The 27,843-nt window shown below is 37.1% G+C and overlaps 1 protein-coding gene across 3 annotated transcripts in view; it reads right to left on the reverse strand.

Moving 5' to 3' along the window:
* Positions 1-227: 227 nt before the first annotated feature.
* LOC117337421 (piezo-type mechanosensitive ion channel component 1-like) overlaps positions 228-27,843 on the reverse strand; it is a 90,294-nt gene continuing 62,678 nt past the window's right edge. For all 3 annotated transcript variants that reach the window (XM_033898404.1, XM_033898403.1, XM_033898402.1), the window contains 22 exons: positions 27,178-27,341; positions 26,401-26,597; positions 25,959-26,022; positions 25,518-25,681; positions 24,941-25,038; positions 24,002-24,061; positions 22,422-22,686; positions 19,672-19,848; positions 19,079-19,171; positions 18,799-18,917; positions 18,082-18,235; positions 16,277-16,324; positions 15,748-15,914; positions 15,399-15,557; positions 14,854-15,001; positions 14,093-14,278; positions 13,478-13,570; positions 12,942-13,111; positions 11,901-12,017; positions 11,204-11,283; positions 10,102-10,309; positions 228-1,318 (listed from right to left, as the gene is read on the reverse strand). In XM_033898404.1, the coding sequence (XP_033754295.1) occupies positions 1,036-1,318; positions 10,102-10,309; positions 11,204-11,283; positions 11,901-12,017; positions 12,942-13,111; positions 13,478-13,570; positions 14,093-14,278; positions 14,854-15,001; positions 15,399-15,557; positions 15,748-15,914; positions 16,277-16,324; positions 18,082-18,235; positions 18,799-18,917; positions 19,079-19,171; positions 19,672-19,848; positions 22,422-22,686; positions 24,002-24,061; positions 24,941-25,038; positions 25,518-25,681; positions 25,959-26,022; positions 26,401-26,597; positions 27,178-27,341 (3,214 nt within the window). In that variant the 3' untranslated portion in view covers positions 228-1,035. The remainder of the gene's footprint in view (positions 1,319-10,101; positions 10,310-11,203; positions 11,284-11,900; positions 12,018-12,941; positions 13,112-13,477; positions 13,571-14,092; positions 14,279-14,853; positions 15,002-15,398; positions 15,558-15,747; positions 15,915-16,276; positions 16,325-18,081; positions 18,236-18,798; positions 18,918-19,078; positions 19,172-19,671; positions 19,849-22,421; positions 22,687-24,001; positions 24,062-24,940; positions 25,039-25,517; positions 25,682-25,958; positions 26,023-26,400; positions 26,598-27,177; positions 27,342-27,843) is intronic.

Raw genomic sequence — 27,843 nt, forward strand, 5'->3', positions numbered from 1 at the left:
TGCGACACAGATGTACATAATCATACCACAGAACATTGCCTTCAACAGTACAAAGGGAGACAACTCCTGGGATCTAATAATTTTTGATAGTATGTCTCCCGCTGCCACTTGACACCCTGACACCTCATTGCATTGCATCGCAACAAGACGGGACGGGACAAACATGGATAACGCTATAAGCAGCTTATGCCCCCCCCCCCCCCCCCCAAACCCCCCCCAACCCCCTCCCTCTCCTTCATGGCGGTGGCATGAATAATGCCCTGATTGAAAAATGCCCTAATTACAGATGAAAAGCAAGTACAAATGCATGGTTTCTGCACTAAAGGGGAGACAACCACATTTACCAACATTATGTTAATACAGGCCTTGAAATTCTTACCTTGAAATTTTTAGTAAATGCCCACTAGTAAGTCACTAATTTATAAATTAGTCTTTATTTCATAAACAATTCCCTGAACTATTAAGAATGCTAAAAATGAAAATATAGCCTTGTTTTAAGACAGTTTCAGAATTCAAGGGCAGATAACTTGACATCATAAAAGTAGTATTTGTCATGGATAAAAAACTAGCAAATTGAAATTAAGTATACAACAAACTCAAGAGATCTGGTAAAAATTAGCTGCAATTAACACATGTGTAGAGTGTTACTTTTTTCACTGATTTTTCTTCTGACATATTCATCAATACATCTTCATTTTACATTTGAAAATCTTAAAAAAAAAAAAAATGCCGTCGATGTACATCAATATAATATATATAAAATATTGGAATAATTACGGTACCATAAAATACCAGTAAAATGGTTTCTCGTGAGATTTTACCGGGAAAAAAAAAACCCAAAGAGGAATACATTTGAAATATATCGTACAATGGACAATAATTCACGATTACAAGATACGTTTAAAGCATATATATAATCTTACATCTAATCATGTCTCACATGTTTGTCTACAATATAAGCACACACATGAAGCATCGAGTACAAACTATCATTAAACATGTATAAATAAGCTTTACACTAAATATTTCATTGTTTTAATCGTTTTTCTTGTCCTGGTTGACAATTAGTCGCCGTGGTAACTGTGTCCAGGTGATACGTGTTTCCGATGAACGGAACACGAAGAGTAGTTTAGCATAGAGATCCTCCTCGAGGCGGTATTCCCTCATCTCCCGCACCAGGTAAAGGTCAAGGCATAGCTGAAGGACATTGTCTACATACGGAAGCTCTCGGTACATAATTAGCTCGACAAATCCAGTCGTACTCAGACGCAGAATCCGGCCAATCACAAGGATGAATGTAATGTACAGTCCGATGATGCTGAAAAGTCAAACACAAAGTAACAACATATGGGTCGTGGTATAGAACAGTAACAATGTATGGGTCGTGGTATAGAACAGTAACAATGTATGGGTCGTGATATGGAACAGTTACAATGTATGGGTCGTGATATGGAACAGTAACAATGTATGGGTCGTGGTATAGAACAGTAACAATGTATGGGTCGTGGTATAGAACACAGTAACAATGTATGGGTCGTGGTATAGAACAGTAACAATGTATGGGTCGTGATATGGAACAGTTACAATGTATGGGTCGTGATATGGAACAGTAACAATGTATGGGTCGTGGAATAGAACAGTAACAATGTATGGGTCGTGGTATGGAACAGTAACAATGTATGGGTCGTGGTATGGAACAGTTTCAATGTATGGGTCGTGGTATGGAACACTTACAATGTATGGGTCGTGGTATGGAACAGTAACAATGTATGGGTCGTGATATGGAACAGTAACAATGTATAGGTCGTGGTATAGAACAGTTACAATGTATGGGTCGTGGTATGGAACACTTACAATGTATGGGTCGTGGTATGGAACAGTAACAATGTATGGGTCGTGATATGGAACAGTAACAATGTATGGGTCGTGGTATGGAACACAGTAACAATGTATGGGTCGTGGTATAGAACAGTAACAATGTATGGGTCGTGGTATGGAACAGTAACAATGTATGGGTCGTGGTATGGAACAGTAACAATGTATGGGTCGTGGTATAGAACAGTAACAATGAATGGGTCGTGGTATAGAACAGTAACAATGTATGGGTCGTGGTATAGAACAGTAACAATGAATGGGTCATGGTATAGAACAGTAACAATGTATGGGTCGTGGAATAGAACAGTAACAATGTATGGGTCGTGGTATGAAACAGTAACAATGTATGGGTCGTGGTATGAAACAGTAACAATGTATGGGTCGTGGTATGGAACAGTAACAATGTATGGGTCGTGGTATAGAACAGTAACAATGTATGGGTCGTGGTATGAAACAGTAACAATATATGGGTCGTGGTATGAAACAGTAACAATGCATGGGTCGTGGTACGGAACAGTAACAATGTATGGGTCCTGGTATGGAACAGTTACAATGTATGGGTCGTGGTATAGAACAGTAACAATGTATGGGTCGTGGTATGGAACAGTAACAATGAATGGGTCGTGGTATAGAACAGTAACAATGTATGGGTCGTGGTATAGAACAGTAACAATGTATGGGTCGTGGTATGGAACACAGTAACAATGTATGGGTCGTGGTATGGAACAGTAACAATGTATGGGTCGTGGTATAGAACAGTAACAATGAATGGGTCGTGGTATAGAACAGTAACAATGTATGGGTCGTGGTATAGAACAGTAACAATGTATGGGTCATGGTATAGAACAGTAACAATGAATGGGTCGTGGTATAGAACAGTAACAATGTATGGGTCGTGGTATAGAACAGTAACAATGTATGGGTCGTGGTATAGAACACAGTTACAATGTATGGGTCGTGGTATAGAACAGTAACAATGTATGGGTCGTGGTATGGAACAGTAACAATGTATGGGTCGTGGTATAGAACAGTAACAATGAATGGGTCGTGGTATAGAACAGTAACAATGTATGGGTCGTGGTATAGAACAGTAACAATGTATGGGTCGTGGTATAGAACACAGTTACAATGTATGGGTCGTGGTATAGAACAGTAACAATGTATGGGTCGTGGTATGGAACACAGTAACAATGTATGGGTCGTGGTATGGAACAGTAACAATGTATGGGTCATGGTATAGAACAGTAACAATGTATGGGTCGTGGTATGGAACAGTAACAATGTATGGGTCATGGTATGAAACAGTAACAATGTATGGGTCGTGGTATGGAACACAGTAACAATGTATGGGTCGTGGTATGGAACAGTAACAATGTATGGGTTATGGTATGGAGCAGTAACAATGTATGGGTCATGGTATAGAACAGTAACAATGTATGGGTCGTGGTATAGAACAGTAACAATGTATGGGTCGTGGTATGGAACACAGTAACAATGTATGGGTCATGGTATAGAACAGTAACAATGTATGGGTCGTGGTATAGAACACAGTAACAATGTATGGGTCGTGGTATGGAACAGTAACAATGTATGGGTCATGGTATAGAACAGTAACAATATATGGGTCGTGGTATAGAACAGTAACAATGTATGGGTCGTGGTATGGAACACAGTAACAATGTATGGGTCATGGTATAGAACAGTAACAATGTATGGGTCGTGGTATGGAACAGTAACAATGTATGGGTCATGGTATGAAACAGTTACAATGTATGGGTCGTGGTATGGAACACAGTAACAATGTATGGGTCGTGGTATGGAACAGTAACAATGTATGGGTTATGGTATGGAGCAGTAACAATGTATGGGTCATGGTATAGAACAGTAACAATGTATGGGTCGTGGTACGGAACAGTAACAATGTATGGGTCCTGGTATGGAACAGTTACAATGTATGGGTCATGGTACAGAACAGTAACAATGTATGGGTCGTGGTATGAAACAGTAGCAATGCATGGGTCGTGGTATAGAACAGTAACAATGTATAGGTCGTGGTATGGAACAGTAACAATGTATGGAACAGTAACAATGTATGGGTCGTGGTATAGAACAGTAACAATGTATGGGTCGTGGTATGGAACAGTAACAATGTATGGGTCGTGGTGAAACAGTAACAATGTATGGGTCGTGGTATAGAACAGGAATAATGTATAGGTCGTGGTATGGAACAGTAACAATGTATGGAACAGTAACAATGTATGGGTCGTGGTATAGAACAGTAACAATGTATGGGTCGTGGTATAGAACAGTAACAATGTATGGGTCGTGGTACGGAACAGTAACAATGTATGGGTCCTGGTATGGAACAGTTACAATGTATGGGTCATGGTACAGAACAGTAACAATGTATGGGTCGTGGTATGAAACAGTAGCAATGCATGGGTCGTGGTATAGAACAGTAACAATGTATAGGTCGTGGTATGGAACAGTAACAATGTATGGAACAGTAACAATGTATGGGTCGTGGTATAGAACAGTAACAATGTATGGGTCGTGGTATGGAACAGTAACAATGTATGGGTCGTGGTGAAACAGTAACAATGTATGGGTCGTGGTATAGAACAGGAATAATGTATAGGTCGTGGTATGGAACAGTAACAATGTATGGAACAGTAACAATGTATGGGTCGTGGTATAGAACAGTAACAATGTATGGGTCGTGGTATGGAACAGTAACAATGTATGGGTCGTGGTATAGAACAGTAACAATGTATGGGTCGTGGTATAGAACAGGAATAATGTACGGGTCGTGGTATGGAACAGTAACAATGTATGGGTCATGGTATGGAACAGTAACAATGTATGGGTCGTGGTACGGAACAGTAACAATGTATGGGTCGTGGTATGGAACAGTAACAATGTATGGGTTGTGGTATGGAACAGCAACAATGTATGGATCGTGGTATGGAACAGTAACAATGTATGGGTCGTGGTATGGAACAGTAACAATGTATGGGTCGTGGTATGGAACAGTAACAATGTATGGGTCGTGGTAGGAAACAGTAACAATGTGTGGGTCGTGGTATGGAACAGTAACAATGTATGGATCGTGGTACGGAACAGTAACAATGTATGGGTCGTGGTATGAAACAGTAACAATGAATGGGTCGTGGAATAGAACAGTAACAATGTATGGGTCGTGGTATGGAACAGTAACAATGTATGGGTCGTGGTATGAAACAGTAACAATGTATGGGTCGTGGTATGGAACAGTAACAATGTATGGGTCGTGGTATAGAACAATAACAATGTATGGGTCGTGGTACGGAACAGTAACAATGTATGGGTCGTGGTATAGAACAGTAACAATATATGGGTCGTGGTATGGAACACAGTAACAATGTATGGGTCGTGGTATGGAACAGTAACAATGTATGGGTCGTGGTATGGAACAGCAACCATGTATGGGTCATGGTATGGAACAGTAACAATGTACGGGTCATGGTATAGAACAGTAACAATGTATGGGTCGTGGTATGGAACAGTAACAATGTATGGGTCGTGGTATTGAACAGTAACAATGTATGGGTCGTGGTATGGAACAGTAACAATGTATGGGTCGTGGTATGGAACAGTAACAATGTATAGGTCGTGGTATGGAACAGTAACAATGTATAGGTCGTGGTATGGAACAGTAACAATGTATGGGTCGTGGTATTGAACAGTAACAATGTATGGGTCGTGGTAGGGAACAATAACAATGTATGGGTCGTGGTATAGAACAGTAACAATGTATGGGTCGTGCTATGGAACAGTAACAATGTATGGGTCGTGGTATGGAACAATAACATCCGATGATGCTGAAATGTCAAACACAAAGTAACAACGTATGGGTCGTGGTATGGAACAGTAACAATGTATGGGTCATGGTATGGAACAGTAACAATGTACGGGTCGTGGTATAGAACAGTAACAATGTATGGGTCGTTGTATGGAACAGTAACAATGTATGGGTCGTGGTATGGAACACAGTAACAATGTATGGGTCGTGGTATAGAACAGTAACAATGTATGGGTCGTGGTATGGAACACAGTAACAATGTATGGGTCATGGTATAGAACAGTAACAATGTATGGGTTATAGTATGGAACAGTAACAATGTATGGGTCGTGGTATGAAACAGTAACAATATATGGGTCGTGGTATGGAACAGTAACAATGTATGGGTCGTGGTATGGAACAGTAACAATGTATGGGTCGTGGTATGGAACACAGTAACAATGTATGGGTCGTGGTACGGAACAGTAACAATGTATGGGTTGTGGTATGGAACAGTAACAATGTATGGGTCATGGTATAAAACAGTAACAATGTATGGGTCATGGTATAGAACAGTAACAATGTATGGGTCGTGGTACGGAACAGTAACAATGTATGGGTCATGGTATGGAACAGTAACAATGTATGGGTTATGGTATGGAGCAGTAACAATGTATGGGTCATGGTATAGAACAGTAACAATGTATGGGTCGTGGTACAGAACAGTAACAATGTATGGGTCCTGGTATGGAACAATTACAATGTATGGGTCATGGTATAGAACAGTAACAATGTATGGGTCGTGGTATGAAACAGTAACAATGCATGGGTCGTGGTATAGAACAGTAACAATGTATAGGTCGTGGTATGGAACAGTAACAATGTATGGAACAGTAACAATGTATGGGTCATGGTATGAAACAGTAACAATGTATGGGTCGTGGTATAGAACAGTAACAATGTATGGGTCGTGGTATGGAACAGTAACAATATATGGGTCATGGTATGGAACAGTAACAATGTATGGGTCGTGGTATAGAACAGTAACAATGTATAGGTCGTGGTATGGAACAGTAACAATGTATGGAACAGTAACAATGTATGGGTCATGGTATGAAACAGTAACAATGTATGGGTCGTGGTATAGAACAGTAACAATGTATGGGTCGTGGTATGGAACAGTAACAATGTATGGGTCATGGTATGGAACAGTAACAATGTATGGGTTGTGGTATAGAACAGTAACAATGTATGGGTCATGGTATGGAACAGTAACAATATATGGGTCGTGGTATGGAACAGTAACAATGTATGGGTCGTGGTATGGAACAGTAACAATGTATAGGTCGTGGTACGGAACAGTAACAATATATAGGTCATGGTACGGAACAGTAACAATATATGGGTCGTGGTATGGAACAGTTACAATGTATAGGTCGTGGTACGGAACAGTAACAATATATGGGTTGTGGTATGGAACAGTTACAATGTTTAGGTCGTGGTATGAAACAGTAACAATGTATAGGTCGTGGTATGAAACAGTAACAATGTATGAGTCATGTAACAATGTATGTGTAGTAGTATTGTAGAATATTTTAAAAGTACAGCAAATTTTCTGATTGTGAAATTGATCACATCTTGGGTATGACAATCATTGAGGGAGAAGTTGAGATATAACAATGATACATGATTTAATTAACTAAACTATCATGATAATTCGCATTCTGTGTCAGTAATATAAACAACATTTCTGATACAATGATAAACTCGAACATTAATGATGATATACAACAAAGCAAACCATCCACCAAGAAAAATATCAGTTAAAGCTTGAACTATACAAGTGGCATGCAAAAATGAGCATTCTTTGCCAGGCTGCAGGTATACCCACATATCAACTTTCCACCTCAGCGAAAAATCAAAACTTCTTTTTTTTCAAAGTCAATTACATTGCAATCTGAGACCAAAGGATATTATTAACTAAATATTTTTTTTTTTTTTTTTTTTTTAAATTTCTGAAATAATAGGTCCTCCTAAAAGACAGTATTTATCCAGTAGCTTTTGGCTGTCTAATATATATCAGTCCCTCATGAAAAATGCTCAAAGTTTGTGGCAAAAATTATTTTTAACAATGTCATAAAATCTGCTTTCATGGTAATGACTTGGCAGATGAAATCAACACTTCAATTAAAATCTAATATCATCACAAAAGCCTAAGCCAATTCAGCATGTACTGAATTCACAAAACATGCAACAAGCAGATACCGTTTGTTTGTTTTTCCAATACTTTGTACATTAGTCAAGTTGACTTTTTTTCTGAAGAAACATTGATAAATGTATTTGAAATTGAAATATATACCCCAAGGTGAAAGTAACACAACACCAAGGTGAAGGTCACACAACACCAAGGTGAAGGTCACACAACACCAAAGTGAAGGTCACACAACACCAAGGTGAAGGTCACACAACACCAAGGTGAAGGTCCTAAACTACCACGGTGAAGGTCACACAACAGCAAGGTGAAGGTCATACAACACCAAGGTGAAAGTCACAACACCAAGGTGAAGGTCACACAACACCAAAGTGAAGGTCCTAAACTACCAAGGTGAAGGTCACACAACAGCAAGGTGAAAGTCACAACACCAAGGTGAAGGTCACACAACACCAAAGTGAAGGTCCTAAACTATCAAGGTGAAGGTTGCATAAAAATGTTCATGTAAATAGACTAACACCAAGTTGAAGGTCATCCTCTACCAAGGTGAAGGTCATAAACAATGTAGATGAAAATTAGATAAAGATTAGGTAAAATACATATACACCATATAGATAGTAGATATTGATGTAGAAACCAAAAACATTAGGGTTCATGACCTTTGATTGTTGCCATGGTTAACATTAAGACTCTGGTGTTGTATATAAAGCATCCCAAGTATCTAATTTAGCATATCATGCTTCAAAATTAATGTCATATTCTCTGATTTTTTTTCAAAGTTTTAACCTTCAAATTAGTCCTTGTTTTTTAATAGAATACTTAATCAATTGAATTTCAATAATAAAGAAATATTTCGATTAGACTTAAAATTAATTTACAACTGATTCATGGATATTTGACATATTTCAGGTCTTTTGTTAGGGCAAGTAGGTCATTGTTAAAGGTAAGAAAAATATACAACTATATATAAATAATGGTATACAAGGCATATATAGAAATAAAATAGGTGTATAAGTTATATATCGCTAAAAAAAAACTAAAATTAACATATATATAAAAATATATGAAAAAATTGTGTATACATGTACATGAAATAGTTATATGTATATATATTGTTGAACAGATAAGTATACATTTTGTGTACACAAAGTGACATATATAAACCAAACCACAGTGTACATACATAATGTAAACTTATAAGCAATGCTAAATAAAACATTAACAAATTTTAGGTGTGAATTTTTCAAATAATCTAATACGAAATTTACATTTTTTCTCAAAAAACACATAAGGAATAATTCTAATCCAATGAAAAAATCGTAAAAATCCTCCTGCATGCTATAAAGTAAGATACAATTAAGAACAATGCATGCATAAAAACTTCCATGATGAAACAAGCTCAAGGTTACATGATTTCAGGTCCTTGAAGCTCAAGGTTACATGATTTCAGGTCATTGTAGCTCAAGGTCACATGATTTCACCTCCTTAAATAGCTCAAGCAGACTAAAGCCGCATATATGTAATGATTCAAAATGTCTTAATGACAACATGATTTAATTTATCTTTAGATAATTTTCAAAAAAATGAACAGCATCTATGCTTCAAGGGAGATAACCAGTAACAAAACATAGAAATCATGATTTAAGGGGAGATAACTCTCGCCTTTAAAGTTAATCTCGATCATACCACGTACAATACAGTGTTATAATCAGGTAGGAAATGATAAAAAAGGGAGGATGGGTAAGGATGGGTTTTCACAAACAAACTTATGATTGATTATATAAAAACTAGATTCATCACTTTATAAAACAATGACAAAACATCCAAATCTTTAAATTTCCTCTGAATAATGTGAATCCAATGTTTTCTTTAAGCTCAATATTAATTTTAATCATTTTTTCTAAACAATCCAGAACAAAATGTAAAAGAGTAGACTTATCAATCCAGTTTTGGATCAATCATAGGGTAGAAAGGATAACAGCTTTAAGCTGAACACCAGACATCAATGTGGAATCATGCAAACAAACCCAATGAGATTAACATTCAGTAATGAGGGGAAAGTGGTGTAAAGGTATTTTTTCTGCCATACATTTCAAATACAGCTTCAACAGGTGGGAATTGATCAATCAGAAAATCTCCTGACTGGTACACTTATATATAGATACCGGACACTCTGTCCCGACTGGCTACTTACCCGTATCCTGTAATGAAGGAGAATCCCTCTGGTGCGACACGATCGTTGAAGGTGATGAGCGTAAGATCGTCAAGGAATCTCTTAGTGGTATCGTCTGAGCTTGGACTAAATATATTGTCTCCATACACGATCTCCTGTGCTTGCCACCACTCGGCAATTGTATCGTTCATTAGGCTTAAAGATACATTACTGTACTGGATCGAGGAACCTGTTCACCAAAACATTTCAGTCAGACAAAAAGGCTCTTATCTTTAAGCTTGTAGCTAAATCCTTTATACAGGAATTTTTTTGTTGTTGTTTTTTTTTATATTTTTTCTTTCTTTTTTTCACCTACAGGCATTTGTGCCTTTTCAATTTATCTGATGTTATGAGTTAAATTATGTCCTATCAAACAATCTAACAGAAACTATTAACTACGGTACAAATGTCGCCAGAAAGGCTGACTAATACTGGGGTTATATATCAATGTTATGGAATAATTTGAGGTTTTTGAGAATTTGGTTTGGTTTATTTTGTTTAACGTCCTATTAACAGCCAGGGTCATTTAAGGACGTGCCAGGTTTTGGAGGTGGAGGAAAGCCGGAGTACCTGGAGAAAAACCACCAGCCTACAGACAGTACCTGGCAACTGCCCCACTTAGATTTTGAACTCGCAGCCCAGAGGTGGAGGACTAGTGATAAAGTGTTGGGACACCTTAACCACTCAGCCACCTTGGCCCCAAAGAGAAGAAAGCGGATTGGATTTTCCCCTCAAATTCTGAAAATTCTGATGAGTCTACAATTTCGTGGAAAACTAGTTGTAGATACCTCATATCTTTTCCCAAAAATTATTTTTTGCCACGTTACAACAGACTACCAAGATAAGAGGCATCCTTCAGTCCTCAGCAGGAAATACCCCTAAACTTTACCCATCATTTAAATTATTACATCGAACAAGTTTCAGTTATATGAATTTTATTTGTGAAAATACCTCTGTGCATTGAACTGTATTATTTTGATTAGATCTTTCCCTACAAAATATCTAAACATAAATTGACAACAGAAATCTTATTTGATATTTTAAATATTATGGTGCGAGTCTCAGTTTGAAAACGGCTACTTACCAAACAAGAGTTCGCGGACCTCGGTAGCTCGCCCCTTACTCGGCAGATGTATAAACCTCGGGAAGAGTTTATCCACCTCTCTGAAACATCAAGTCAAAATGAACTGATAACGACAATCAAACTCAAATATCAAATCCTAATACAGTCACGACACAGCAATGTATTTAAATTAGATGTTTTATTTGATGTATTTATAGGACATGGATGGTAAACAACGTGAAAAATTAGGAATCAATTGGAAAATCATCACTGGTAATTGGTTAAATATAATTTACTTCTTATCAATTTTTAACCAAAATTCCTCACAATCTTTCAGTGGAATTATGCTTGTCTTTACTGAATATTCATTACACTTAATTAGCTTTTAAATACACTTGCCTAAATAACCAACGAATCACAATTATTCTCGCCTCATCACTACATGAGAAATATATTCATGATAATTAATTACAGATTCTTATATCCAATTACTAATTACTTGTTATGAACCAATTATTCTTGAGAATCAGTCAAACATTACGACCTCATTTATGTATCGTCAGAAACATCAACCTAATTTAATGATTGGTAACATCACCCAGGCGGTATACAGCTTTATTTTTATTTTATTTTTTTTTTGATACAAATATTTGTTTTTTGTTTTTTATACAAATATTTAATTCCCCCAGCATTATTAGTATACAGCTGTTTTACTCACACTTTATCCCCGTGCATGTGCTCCACAATCTGGGATAAAAGGTTCTGTGTACCAGAATCCAGTTTTGTGGTGAATTCATTACTCAGGGACTCTCCCATTTCTGATGAACTCGGTGTCCTAAAAATAAGTATCAAGATTGAGGTGAAGATTAAAACATTTTTTACATTTAATTACTACTTAAGTTTTTTTCATCTTCAAGTAAAATGCAAATGTTGACATAGAACTCAAAATTACTAGTTTATTAACCTGGTAAGGCTGACATAGGACTCAATGTTACAAACCTAGTAAAGTTGAGCTAGAACTCAATGTTACTAGTTTACTAACCTAGTAAAGCTGAGCTAGAACTCAATGTTACTAGTTTACTAACCTAGTAAAGCTGAAGTAGAACTCAATGTTACTAGTTTACTAACCTAGTAACGCTGAGCTACAACTCAATGTTACTAGTTTACTAATCTAGTAAAGCAGAGGTAGAACTCAATGTTACTAGTTTACTAACCTAGTAAAGCTGAGCTAGAACTCAATGTTACTAGTTTACTAATCTAGTAAAGCAGAGGTAGAACTCAATGTTACTAGTTTACTAACCAGGTAAAGCTGACATAGAACTCAATGTTACTAGTTTACTAATCTAGTAAAGCAGAGGTAGAATTCAATGTTACTAGTTTACTAACCTGGTAAAGCTGAAGTAGAACTCAATGTTACTAACCTAGTAAGGCTGACATAGGACTCAATTTTACTAACCTCGTAAGGCTGATATAGAGTTCAATGTTACTAACCTAGTAAGGCTGACAGGACTCAATGTTACTAACCTGGTAAAGCTGAGGTAGAACTCATTGTTACTAGTTTACTAACCTAGTAAAGCTGAGGTAGAACTCATTGTTACTAGTTTATTAACCTGGTAAAGCTGAGGTAGAATACAATGTTACTAGTTTACTAACATGGTAAAGGCTGAGGTAGAACTCAATGTGACTAACCTAGTAAAGCTGAGGTAGAACTCAATGTTCCTTACCTGGTAAAGCTGAGGTAGAACTCAATGTTACTAACCTGGTAAAGCTGAGGTAGAACTCAATGTTACTACTGGTGTTCTGTTTTAGAGTATCGATGAGCTCCTGCTGACTTGGCGGACTGATGCCCCACACGGAAGTTGACTTCCCGTTGAGCGAGATCCTTGATATGTCCACAGCCTCATAGTTACTAAGGAATCCAAGAGCTTCCTGAGTACAGTAAATTCTATATTGTTTATACAATTTCTCTTATCAAAACTGGGACAACTCAATACACAACTGTATATATTATGACCAGAATTTAATGTTTTAAAGGAATAAATAATTAATGGTGAATTTAAGAACTAAAGGCAAATGCACTATTTGTGAAATTAAAAGCGAGTTTTTTTGTTTTTTTTTTTTTTTGTGTGTGTGCTAAAATGCAAATTTCCAATGGAGATATACATAAATTCCTTAAACCAAATTAAACTAAATTAAACTCCCAAAATTTCTAGAAATATCTAACTTGTTTACAGTTAGGTTTGATTTTGTTGACACAGTAAACAAACATTATATATTATATACAGAGTGATATACCCTATTGTTAGAGTAGTAATCTCGTAATGAGTTGTACTCTCCCGTCGACAGCGTGCTGATCGCCTGGGACTGTGCCGTCATCTTAAACAATGGCTGAAAATAAACAAATCCGTGTGTAAATACTGTTTATGTGAAGATGTTTACAGCAATAAATTTAACAACACATCAAACTTTGAAAGGAACTCCATGTTCTGGTATTTTGTTTCAATTATTTCATTTTTTAAAGATGACACATCTCGGACAAAAAAAGTAATTATGATTAATTGAAAACAAAATACGCTGTTGTACAGTATAAAATTTTATACAATGTCAAATGTTGCATAATTTGCACTTTTACCAGCTTCCAAAATTTTTAACTTTTCTTAATTTTCAAAATTTCAAGTGAAAATATAATTACATGTTCTTACATACTGTTCCAACTCTACAGCTTGGTACATAGTTTTCGGTCTTAAAGGCGACCTTTTTTATGATGTAGTTATCATTTTATCAGTTTTTGTTGGTAATAAAATATATCTATTTATCGAGGGGGCCGGATTTTATGAATTTCTGTGATGATCAGTGAATATGCTGTTGCTGGTGTGGCATCATTAAATATATAAATGTATCAATGTTTACCTGGAATCCTCCTATCGCTATGGTAACCGTACAGTCTATGGGCGGGTTAGGGACGAATACGGTGTTGGCCAGAGAAAAGATGACCAGCGGGAACCAGATGATGAAGATGACCAGTATCAAGAGCGAGCCTCCCATACCGTATTTTATCAGTGACCGCTTCTTTTGACCACGGGGTGTCGGGTATTTCTGAAATAACAAAATTTTCATTGTTATAAGTGACTGTATTCTCTGACATAATGTTGAATTATTTTCCCTTTCTGCCTCTTTCCAACATTTCAGGGGAAATAACCCTGTATTACTTACTATTTCTGCCTCTCTCCAACATTTCAGGGGAAATAACCCTGTATTACTTACTCTTTCTGCCTCTCTCCAACATTTCAGGGGAAATAACCCTGTATTACTTACTCTTTCTGCCTCTTTCCAATATTTCAGGGGAAATAACCCTGTATCACTAACCCTTTCTGCCTCTCTCCAACATTTCAGGGGAAATAACCCTATTTCACTTACTCTTTCTGCCTCTCTCCAACATTTCAGGGGAAATAACCCTGTATTACTAACCCTTCTGCTTCTCTCCAACATTTCTGGGGAGATAACCCTATATCACTAATCCTTTCTGCCTCTCTCCAACATTTTAGGGTAGACACCTCTGTATCACTTACTCTTTCTGCCTCTCTTCAACATTTTAGGGGAGATAACCCTATATCACTAACCCTTTCTGCCTCTCTCTAAAATTTCAGGGTAGACACCTCTGTATCACTTACTCTTTCTGCCTCTCTCCAACATTTCAACACATAAATGTTGGCATAAATGTCCTCCATCTGTAACCAGCTGCCAATGGCCATCGTCGTATCTGTCCAGATCCAGTCCATCAGCACTCGTAACTCCAGTAGGAACGGAATGGCAAGGAACCTGTTGTAAATAGGGGATCATATACAAATTGTCATTTTCACGTTTGATTTTCAAATGTGTCCAATAATTAAATAAAATCCTGTGCTACATCAAATCATTTCAGAAATAAAAATATGTTTTACAACAGAGAAAAAAATTATTGTCAGTGTAATAAAATTTACCAACATTTCAAAGACTTCCGGAAATAGGAATTTTGTACCATTTCACTGTTCTAATAACTTCCAATTAAAATGCCTTCCAACATGGAAATGTTTGGCAGGATATTCCAGATATTTGAGATATATCCCAATAATCTGCAGACAATGGAGAAACATTTCCCTTAGATACTTCATGGACATTACACTAAAAAATAAAACAACATTTCCCCAGATATTCTGTGGACACTCAGAAAACTCACCCTTTGAAGAGGAAGAGGTTGAGGTAGTTATACTTCTTCGTAAGGAAGTTTCCGAGGATACGTGTTGGGTAGCTGGATCTGATCTGGTAGGCCGACAGACCGAAGTATATACACTTCATAAAGTACCAAAGCTGGGCTGGTATATTCTCGGTAAACTTTCTGGAATGAAAACAAAGAAAATGAAAATCCATACTTTTGGTATTTTTAATTTTTTTTTTTTTTAATTTTTTTTTATATTTATTTATTTATTGGTTTTGTTTTTCTGAACAATTTTTTATTACTTTTTTCTTGAAAATTTTATCTTGAGCTTCAGTAGATATCAACAAGTTTTGACAAAGTCTGGTTGCACCTTTCTGTGACAGACGGCAGGATGAAGAACAACCAAATGTGTATCATGGCAACCAGGAAGATCTGGAAGATGAATTTGCCCATCACATTTTTCCTGAGGTAGAGAGCTCGATCAACAATGATGAGGATGAATTGTGTGACCAGCATGAACAGGAATGTCACAGGGACCTGTCAACATAAAAAAAAATATGTATATAGATTATTTGCCACAGGGACCTGTTAATATACAAGTTTAATATTCACAGGGACAGGTGAATACACTGGTTTAACAGTCACAGGGACTTGTGAGTATACTTGCTTGATAGTCAAAGGGACCTATCAATATACCTGCTAGCTTAATTTTTCCACTGGGTAAAGTTTTAGACAACATGGCATATGATTTTTATCAGCAAATTTAGAAAGCCAGTCTTATATATTTTCTAGCAGCCTCATTTAGGAATCAAATATGTTGTTACAGTCAATGTAATGATTCCTTCAATGTGTTTGAGTCAAAGTTAGAATATCAAACCAAAGACTAAAAATGGGCTCACCCTGTCATTGCGGAGATACGATGTCACGTCTCCTCCTCCGGCTGATTGCTGAAATAAAAGATCACATAACATATATACTGTTACATTACCACAAACCATCAATATCATTGACTGATTGATTGATGGGGCTTAACAACCTTGTTTTGGTTATAACCGAGTCTAGGACATAAATCAATATCATACTATACAAACCGACAATATCATACTATACAAACCGACAATATCATACTATACAAACCGACAATGTCATACTATACAAACCGACAATATCATACTATACAAACCGACAATGTCATACTATACAAACCGACAATATCATACTATACAAACCGACAATATCATACTATACAAACCGATAATGTCATACTATACAAACCGACAATATCATACTATACAAACCGATAATGTCATACTATACAAACCGACAATATCATACTATACAAACCGACAATGTCATACTATACAAACCGACAATATCATACTATACAAACCGACAATATCATACTATACAAACCGACAATGTCATACTATACAAACCGATAATGTCATACTATACAAACCGACAATATCATACTATACAAACCGACAATATCATACTATACAAACCGACAATGTCATACTATACAAACCGACAATATCATACTATACAAACCGACAATGTCATACTATACAAACCGACAATATCATACTATACAAACCGACAATATCATACTATACAAACCGATAATGTCATACTATACAAACCGACAATATCATACTATACAAACCGATAATGTCATACTATACAAACCGACAATATCATACTATACAAACCGACAATGTCATACTATACAAACCGACAATATCATACTATACAAACCGACAATGTCATACTATACAAACCGACAATATCATACTATACAAACCGACAATATCATACTATACAAACCGACAATATCATACTATACAAACCGACAATGTCATACTATACAAACCGACAATGTCATATTATACAAACCGACAATGTCATACTATACAAACCGATAATGTCATACTATACAAACCGACAATATCATACTATACAAAACCGACAATATCATACTATACAAACCGACAATATCATACTATACAAACCGACAATGTCATATTATACAAACCGACAATATCATACTATACAAACCGACAATATCATATTATACAAACCGACAATATCATATTATACAAACCGACAATATCATACTATACAAACCGACAATATCATACTATACAAGTCAATATAACATCAATAGACCCCAGAAACTTTTCACAGGTATATTATTCCATGCATACTAAAATTAATGGGAACTTGTCAATTGATGGCAAATAAATCATGACTCTATAAATTTACAAGATTTTTGGACCAAGGGCCATAACTCCAGTAAAAATCATTCTATCACCACTTTCCTCCTTCATGTCCATCTCCATATGCTATTTTTGTCAAGTTCCAATGAAATCCAACACAGTCTGGGATGGTAAGGACTTATTAGGTTTCATGGAGAGATAGAAGGACAGACAATGTGATTCCAATAAATTCTGTCACTTGTTGGTTCCAAATCCTGGTATCCAGGCAATGGATACTTACTGCTGGTCCGAATGCCTGGTAACCAAACAATGGATACTTACTGTTGGTCCTAACACCTGGTAACTAAACAATGGATACTTACGGCTGGTCCGAAAGCCTGGTAACCAAACAATGGATACTTACGGCTGGTCCGAATGCCTGGTAACCAAACAATGGATACTTACTGTTGGTCCTAACACCTGGTAACCAAACAATGGATACTTACGGCTGGTCCGAATGCCTGGTAACCAAATAACACGATCAGGAAATTGATGAAGTCACAGAAGAACATGGAGGCGTACACATCAATTGTGGCGTTGTAGTCGGGATTTGTCAACTGCTTATAGAAATCTGTGAACGGCTGGAAATATTTCTTCTTCCTATGGATGCATAAACAATAATTGGAATATCTGAAGAATTTTTTTAGTTATCTATCAAGGGACGCCAACTTCTGTCTGTTTACACACTTTTGTTTACATTTAATAGCAAATTAACTGTATGCTGATCATTCTGAGAGTTAGAAAAATATGCTTTGTGATAAGATGTTTCCAATTTTAAAATTTCAAAAATTGTACATGTATTATTTAAAATTAAATGAAAACACAACATAGCCTATTTCCTTGGCATACTTCTCTTACAGTAATCATTTTCCTTTTTTTTTATTCCGTTGAACAACATCAGTCTCTGAAACCTTGTCCGATATATAAAATCAACTTAGCCCTCACCACTGGCATGACAATTTGAACAATCCTGTATATCATTTCAAGTTGTTTCTTTCCCTACACAGTCTTGGACATGGTTTGTGAATCCACTATTTCTTTGATGATATTGGAGCCCAATTTCAAACATTTTGATGACAAAGATAGTTTTCTTTTTCAAACATTTAAACGAAAAAATGTCCAATAACCAACCAGGTGATCAGTTCATAATTGTCTGTACCAACCTCTTAGACTTTTTCTGTTTGCCGCGGTCAAAGTCGTCCATTCCCGATTCCTCTATCGAAGTCACCTGCAGACTGGTGGATGCTGTGGAGTCTGTCCAGGGGGTAGCGTCAGCATCGTCCTGGTAACGCAATTAAATACATTGTCATTTAAAGTGAATTCCATATATCTATGAGATATATAACATTCAATACGAAAATGAATATTGAAAAAAAAAGGTTAATTGGGTTTGGAAATTTAACAAGAATATTTGAGAGTGTTGTAAGACAGGCATTTATTTACCTCTGGCAGTGGAGAGCTCGGTCGACTGATAACCTTTTCTATCTCCTTGAAGTCCGCATCGATGTCTTCAGCATCCTTCCACAGGCCATAACGCTGCAATTCATCAGAATATTTACGACTGACAGCAACAATTTCAGATGTTATCAGTCATTCATTTCATAATTCCATTCATTCATTCATTCCATAATTTTATTCATTCATTCCATAATTTCTTTCATTCATTCATTCATTCATTCATTCTGAAAACATCAAAATTCACAATGTCAAAAATTTCAGTGATGACATCATGATATTTTTATTTTAACTAAGAAATACCAGGTATATATATATATTGAGAATTTTTTTTTTAATATAGCATAAATTTTATTTATTTCACAAATAATACAATGAAAGTTATATCAACTTATATAAAACATTTATATATAAAATCACCCTCATTGGCCAGGATGGCTCTATGGGATGAAACTGCAGAGTACCTTGAGAAAACCAACATGTCCAGGAAGGTGAGCTCCATATCTTTTCACATGAAAGGTGAGCGTGTTATCACTGAGCCAGCCGACCATCCATTACATAATTACATGTTAGTGACGTACCTTGAGGATAGTCCGGTGAATGAAAAGTGCCAGGAGAAGTACGAGATCAGCGTAGGCGTATCCATCCTTCTTTTCAATTCCGATAATCCGAGGCGGCCAGAATGGAGAGGGGGGAGGGAGACCTTCATTCCAAGTGAAAAATCCAAACTGGAAAAGGTACTTGACTACCACGATGGCCTACAGGTAAAAAACACACAGGTGAGCCTAATGACACATTAAACATTTTACCAAGAATTCTACAAAACTGCAGATTTAAACAGAACTTCTCAATGTTAATAGTGCATTATATAGCAACAACTGCAGAAAGCGAAATCTTAAATTGCTCTAGCCCGAGTTCCCTCTGACCCTGACACCATATCTGGTGTAGGGCCAGAGCACACTACTATATGAAAACGTGGAATTTTCCAACACCGTTTGGTGTTGCTAAGAACTTGGTGCAAAGACAATAAAATCAGATGTGACATAATACCTTCATTACATATATGGCGTTGAGTGAAGTACAAAATTATGACTAGCATAAAGCGAGGGTCTATACGGACAGAATAAAACACCTAGATGGGACTAAATGAGTATTCTGGGGTAAATAAATATCTCATTTAACCATATATGTAATTGTTCCAGATCCTTCATTGTGACGAGAAACGTAAGCACAGGTGACTGTTACAGTGATCCCCTTCACCATCAACTTTGGATTTCATTTAATGAATTTTCTGTCTCTTTTGCAACCATTTTTGAAGGAAAGTCCATTATTTTGTAGGTAAGGAAGCCATTAGTGGACTTGATTACCTCTGTATAGGTGATGACCGTGACCCAGAATGTTTTGGAGGGGCGGGGACTGACAATGTCCCCACAGGTAGACTTACCTCTGTATAGGTGATGACCTTGACCAAGAATGTTTTGGAGGGGCGGGGGACTGACAACATCCCCCACAGGTAGACTTACCTCTGTATAGGTGATGACCGTGATCCAGAATGTTTTGAGGGGCGGGGGACTGACAACATCCCCCACAGGTAGACTTACCTCTGTATAGGTGATGACCGTGATCCAGAATGTTTTGAGGGGCGGGGGACTGACAATTTCCCCCACAGGTAGACTTACCTCTGTATAGGTGATGACCGTGACCCAGAATGTTTTGGAGGGGCGGGGACAGACAACATCCCCCACAGGTAGACTTACCTCTGTATAGGTGATGACCGTGATCCAGAATGTTTTGGAGGGGCGGGGGACAGACAACATCCCCCACAGGTAGACTTACCTCTGTATAGGTGATGACCGTGACCCAGAATGTTTTGGAGGGGCGGGGACAGACAATGTCCCCCACAGGTAGACTTACCTCTGTATAGGTGATGACCGTGATCCAGAATGTTTTGGAGGGGCGGGGGACAGACAATGTCCCCCACAGGTAGACTTACCTCTGTATAGGTGATGACCGTGATCCAGAATGTTTTGGAGGGGCGGGGGACAGACAATGTCCCCCACAGGTAGACTTACCTCAGTATAGGTGATGACCGTGATCCAGAATGTTTTGGAGGGGCGGGGACAGACAAAGTCCCCCACAGGTAGACTTACCTCTGTATAGGTGATGACCGTGATCCAGAATGTTTTGGGGGGCGGGGACTGACAACGTCCCCCACAGGTAGACCTACCTCTGTAAAGGTGATGACCTTGACCCAGAATGTTTTGAGGGGCGGGGACAGACAATGTCCCCGACAGGTAGACATACCTCTGTATAGGTGATGACCTTGATCCAGAATGTTTTTGAGGGGCGGGGACAGACAATGTCCCCCACAGGTAGACTTACAATGTACCTCTGTATAGGTGATGACCTTGATCCAGAATGTTTTTGAGGGGCGGGAGACTGACAATGTTCCCCACAGGTAGACCTACCTCAGTATAGGTGATGACCGTGATCTAGAATGTTTTGGAGGGGCGGGGACAGACAACATCCCCCACAGGTAGACTTACCTCTGTATAGGTGATGACCGTGATCCAGAATGTTTTGGAGGGGCGGGGACAGACAATGTCCCCCACAGGTAGACTTACCTCAGTATAGGTGATGACCGTGATCCAGAATGTTTTGGAGGGGCGGGGACAGACAACATCCCCCACAGGTAGACTTACCTCTGTATAGGTGATGACCGTGATCCAGAATGTTTTGGAGGGGCGGGGGACTGACAACGTCCCCCACAGGTAGACTTACCTCTGTATAGGTGATGACCGTGACCCAGAATGTTTTGGAGGGGCGGGGACAGACAATGTCCCCCACAGGTAGACTTACCTCAGTATAGGTGATGACCGTGATCCAGAATGTTTTGGAGGGGCGGGGACTGACAATGTCCCCCACAGGTAGACTTACTTATGTATAGGTGATGACCTTGACCCAGAATGTTTTGGAGGGGCGGGAACAGACAATGTCCCCCACAGGTAGACCTACCTCTGTATAGGTGATGACCGTGACCCAGAATGTTTTGGAGGGGTGGGGGACAGACAACATCCCCCACAGGTAGACTTACCTCTGTATAGGTGATGACCGTGATCCAGAATGTTTTGGAGGGGCGGGGGACTGACAATGTTCCCCACAGGTAGACTTACCTCTGTATAGGTGATGACCGTGATCCAGAATGTTTTGGAGGGGCGGGGGACAGACAACATCCCCCACAGGTAGACATACCTCTGTATAGGTGATGACCGTGATCCAGAATGTTTTGGAGGGGCGGGGGACAGACAACATCCCCCACAGGTAGACTTACCTCTGTATAGGTGATGACCGTGATCCAGAATGTTTTGGAGGGGCGGGGGACAGACAACATCCCCCATAGGAACACCATTAGAGGTAGTGGCAGGGACAGCAGGCTGGCGTTGAGAATCTGGTTAAGGATCATAAGGAAATAACAGACCATCTCCGAGCGTGAAATGATGAGGTAGTAACACGCCTCTAGCAGCAGGAAAATCTTCGGCTTGCTCCTCTCGAATTTACTCTTCTTGCTGCCTAACGAACCGTCACCATCATCCTCCCTGTAACAAAAATGTATGAGTCTGTCCAAATTGTCTTCATTGTCACAAAACAAAGTATTAAATATGACTAGACATATGGTTTCCATAGCAACTGTAAATGTTACAGGAAGGAACTCTTCTGCAGAGGGAGGTAGATTTAGTAGACACCATGCAGGAAACAGAGCAGAAGAAATAACAAGGTAAATAGTTACTAAAGTAACAACTATCTATCTAATCTAATTAACTGATTATACTAAAGCATTACTGTAACAATATTCAGTTAGTACAACAAACATATTAACATATAACATGTACATACTTTCAGAAATTAGATCTAGTGATCTTATCTTAATCAGACCTAGTGATTTTATCTTAATCAAATCTATTGATCTTACCTTAATTAGATCTAGTGATTTCATCTTAATCAGATCTAGTTATTTTATCTTAATCAGATCTAGTAATTTTATCTTAATCAGATCTAGTGATTTCATCATCAGATCTAGTGATTTCATCTTAATCAGATCTAGTTATTTTATCCTAATCAGATCTAGTAATTTTATCTTAATCAGATCTAGTGATTTCATCTTAATCAGATCTAGTGATCTTACCTTAATTAGATCTAATAATTCTATCCTAATCAGATCTTATGATCTTATCTTAATCAGATCTAGTAATCTTATCTTAATCAGATCTAGTAATCATAATTATCTTAATCAGATCTAGTGAGCATTATTATCTTAATCAGATCTAGTGAGCATTACTACCTTAACCAAATCTAGTGATCATAATTATCTTAATCAGATCTAATTATCTTAATTATCTTTATCAGATCTAGAGATCTTATCTTAATGTCTGGCCAGCCTTGATCAAGTTTTTAAAGCTCTGTATAAACATCTTCAGTCTCATTTAGATTCACACCTGAAATGTTACCCTGAGTGAGATCTTGGTGCCCACCATTGTATCATATTTACAGCTGAACTTTTAGGTACTTTTCTCCTCTGTCCCTTTAATATATATTCTACAGACAGAGGTATGCAGAAAATATGACTACTTTCCTCCTTTTGATCAATAACAAAATTAAACATGCCAGAAAAGAGACAAACAAGAACCAGAGATATAAACAGCGATAACAAACTTTAAATTTCAAAATCCAAGTTGGCCCCCTGTCAGCCATTTTGTTTTTCTGATCAGTCTAAAAATTTATCAAGCAAAACAATTAGCGTCTGCAGAAAACCTACATAATTTATGCCTTGATGACAAACTAACGAAACTGTCTTGGACATTATTAATACAAAAATCCATCTCGACCAAAATTATATAGAGTGGACAATCCTACCCTGTTGGTGGTAACGTTTCTCTCTCCGTCGTAATTTCCACTAACTCCGTTATATCTGAGCTGTAAGACAATTTAAGGGTTTTACAGGACAACAGCCAGGATTGGAGGACAACGTCAGCCAATCACAACACATATCTATATTAACAATCATATTCACAAAATTATCAATCAAGAATTCAAAAATTATACTTTTTTAAATCAAATGATGAACAGGCACCACAAATCAACAGAAAAATAATGTCTAAATTCGAGATTGTTTTATTTTTGCAATTTCTGAAATCAAAAGTTTGATACTTTTAAATATTTACTGAATCCATACTAAAAGTATTTCCCCAGAAATTCGGAAACATCGAATGTCAATTTCTTTCAAAAAGTATTAATTATGCATAAAGTTGTCCAAAGGTTAATATATACGTGTGTGGTGATTGGCTATACAGAAATAACATGTGACATACTACAGGTCGGTTATATAATCATTAGTAATTAGTATACAAACACTGTTAGTACAATACTAGACAATAACCACAGTTACATGGACATGCTGATCACAAAAACATGCGTGCAATCAAGGTTACTCTCAGACGCATTCTAAGTCTAGAAAGGTACAAATAAGTTTTATCTAAAATCGTCTATGTCCAAAAAAGTTATCAAAAGTTACATTGATAAATTCTAAGTTTTCAAAAAGGTACAAAATAGTTATAACTTTTTTGTACCTTTTGAAAAAGGTACAGAAAAGGTACTAAAAAGGTATACAAAAGTTTCATTTTTTCTTTTTATAACTAATTTTGGTATATGGGCTGGAATACTTTTACTGACAGACATCATGCATTATACTTTTATTTTCCACTTATCCTGGAAAAGTATTCTTGCTCAATTCATACACAGGTTCGTACTTTGTTAATAGTGAAGCAACACCATAAAGAAACAGAAATTACGTACGTGGGTTGACCGTCAGTGGCGTCGGCCCCGTCCTCATCACCCGAGATATCAAGGTCGAGTCGGTGCTCCTCCATTGAGGTCACCTGACACCGTTCAGCCTGCGGATACAGAAACGTGTTGTTTACCGTGTAATGACATTATTTTTAATGACAGAATTTACTCTCCATAAACAGACACTCAAAAATTACAGATATTGAGACAATTAAAGTCTGTTTAATTTCTGTGAAATGTACATCCTAATTGATTTCAACTTTTGGTAAAACTATAAAATTGAGAACTGTCACAAAAAAATATCTTCACATCAAAAATCCTGTGGTTTTTAGTATTGTCCATGCCTGTAGATATTCGTTGCAATTCATTTTATATAAATAATTGTTTGATATGTCATATTCTATAATTTACATTTGAGTCATCTACTCAAAAATTTTTTTTTTTTTAAATTCAGATTCAGATTTATAATTTTTTTTTATCATAAAATAAATTGAATATATGCTAAAGCTTGTTTATCAATAACCAAAATACAGTCTAGATTATTTTTTTTTCTTTTAGATCTTTTAAATTACTTAAAAAAACCTACATGTATTTTCTTCTTTTCTTCTTTCATTTCTTCCTCAAGCGTAGAAGCAACCATGCGGTAATTCTTGGATATGTCGTTGAACATCTCGATCAGCCAATCAGCGAAGCTTTCCAGTAGCCGTGCCATGAACCTGATGAAGTCCCACGACTTCTGTACATATGTTTCTGGAACCAATCATGATTTTTAAGTTAATATTTGACAAAGCAAATATACCAAAATGTAAAATGTTAAAAAAAAAAAAAACATATAAGAAACATATCTTATAGATTTCTTAAATGTAGGCCCAATTTTTTTTTTTTTTTTTTTTTTTTTTTGAATGAATATAAGCTTGATGCAATGATAACCAGCGCTATCATACACAAATCTTATACCAGCGAAGCATTGAGAGTTCAACATGGCAAAAACTATTGGCAACTGATGCTGAGAAATAGATTCTCTAACCTTTATCTGAGTCATCATCAGACTGTTGTTCATCTTTGTCCTTTTCTTTCTGCTGTCCTGCCTCCTGTGTGAATGTATTCGTCAGTTAATACACACAAAGTCATCTAATCACAATATCAACATCTTATCAATTTGAAAGTCAATCAGGAGTTAAAATTCAGCAACATTGATTTTTTTTTTTTGTGGAAGAAAAACCCAAACATTTGAAATGATATTCTGTTGATAATGAGAGAATCAATTTTAGAAATCAGGTTTCATTTCCGCATGTCTGATTTCGTAACAGCATGATATAAGGGAGATAACTGTTTAACCCATAATTATATAATGAGCTTTTATCACTGCATTTCTTTTCAACAAGCATAAAGCTTAATGGAACAATATCAGAATTAGCTTTAATAATATGACTATTGTAAAAGATTTCCAATGACCAGTAATTAGAAACCTTTTCATCCTTCTCATCAGCCATGTCCACCGCCGCGCCGGCTCCAGAGGTGATGGCTGTGCTGATGAGTGCGGTAGGACTAAGTCTGCCATCTTCATCCTCTGGTTTCCCTTCTCCAAACGTCACGCTATCAACTTTACGTTTATCATCCTTCTCTTCATCTTCATCAAACAAGAAGTAGTCACCAGACCGTATCGCTACAAACAACAAACAAACAGAAGTCACCAGACCGTATCGCTACAAACAACAAACAAACAGAAGTCACCAGATCGTATCGCTACAAACAACAAACAAGTAATAGTCACCGGACCGTATCGCAATAAACAACAAACAAGTAGTAGTCACCGGACCGTATCGCAATAAACACCAAATATAAATAGTAGTCACAAGACCGTATTGCAATAAACAAACAAAAAATAGTAGTCACCAGACCGTATCACAACAAACAACAAACAAGTAGTAGTCACCAGACCGTATCACAACAAACAAATAGTAGTCACCAGACCATATCGCTACAAACAACAAATAAATAGTAGTCACCAGACCGTATCACAACAAATAAATAGTAGTCACTGGACCGTATCGCAACAAATTAACAAGAAACTGGTAGTAGAGACCGGAACGTTTTGCTACAGTGTATTCTAATGAAGAAATCAGTTTTTACTGAAACAGTTCATTATAACGCTTGGCAAATTGATTATAAATTTTCTACATGTAAAATAATCAAACTTAAAAAGCATCCCGAAATGAGAATCTGTACAAACTCCCTAACAATACCTTGGAAATGTTCCTCCGTCTCGATGTAATCCTTCCTGACTTTGGCCTTTTGTTTCTCCTTCAGACTTTCCATCTTCATCTTAATCCCCAGGAGAACACTCTGTTCGTCCTCATTCTGTTGTTTCACATAATGGACCAGGATGCTGTTAATAAGTTCTGCACCTCTGTAACAAACAACATCAGTACCGCTGTAACAAACATCATCAGTGATGATTCGAGATCTATACTGAACAAAAGTTCTGTACCGCTGTAACACACAACATCAGTGAAGATTCCAGATCTATACTGAACAAAAGTTCAGCTGATGATTTTATCAGTAAACTTTCTTGATATTTTATTGGTCAGACTGTGTTAAGTTTGAATCAGATTCTGATGTTTTTTATGGTCAGATAGTGTTAAATTTGAATCAGATTGTACTTGGACGTTTTCCTAATGTTTTAATGGTCAGACAGTGATGAGTTTGAATTTAATCATACATGGATGCCTTCCTGATGTTTTTAATTAAGCATTGAACTGTTTTCAGTTGGAAGTTATGGGCTAATGAATGCCAACTGGACAAAGGCAAATTTAATGAAGTGTGCTACTTTTCATCTTTCGTTAGCGCCGACGTGACAATTATGACGTCACTATAATAATGACGTCATAATAAAGATTCGGAAGTTATGG

The sequence above is a fragment of the Pecten maximus genome, chromosome 11 (assembly GCF_902652985.1).
Source record: "Pecten maximus chromosome 11, xPecMax1.1, whole genome shotgun sequence".
Taxonomy (NCBI): Eukaryota; Metazoa; Mollusca; class Bivalvia; order Pectinida; family Pectinidae; genus Pecten; species Pecten maximus.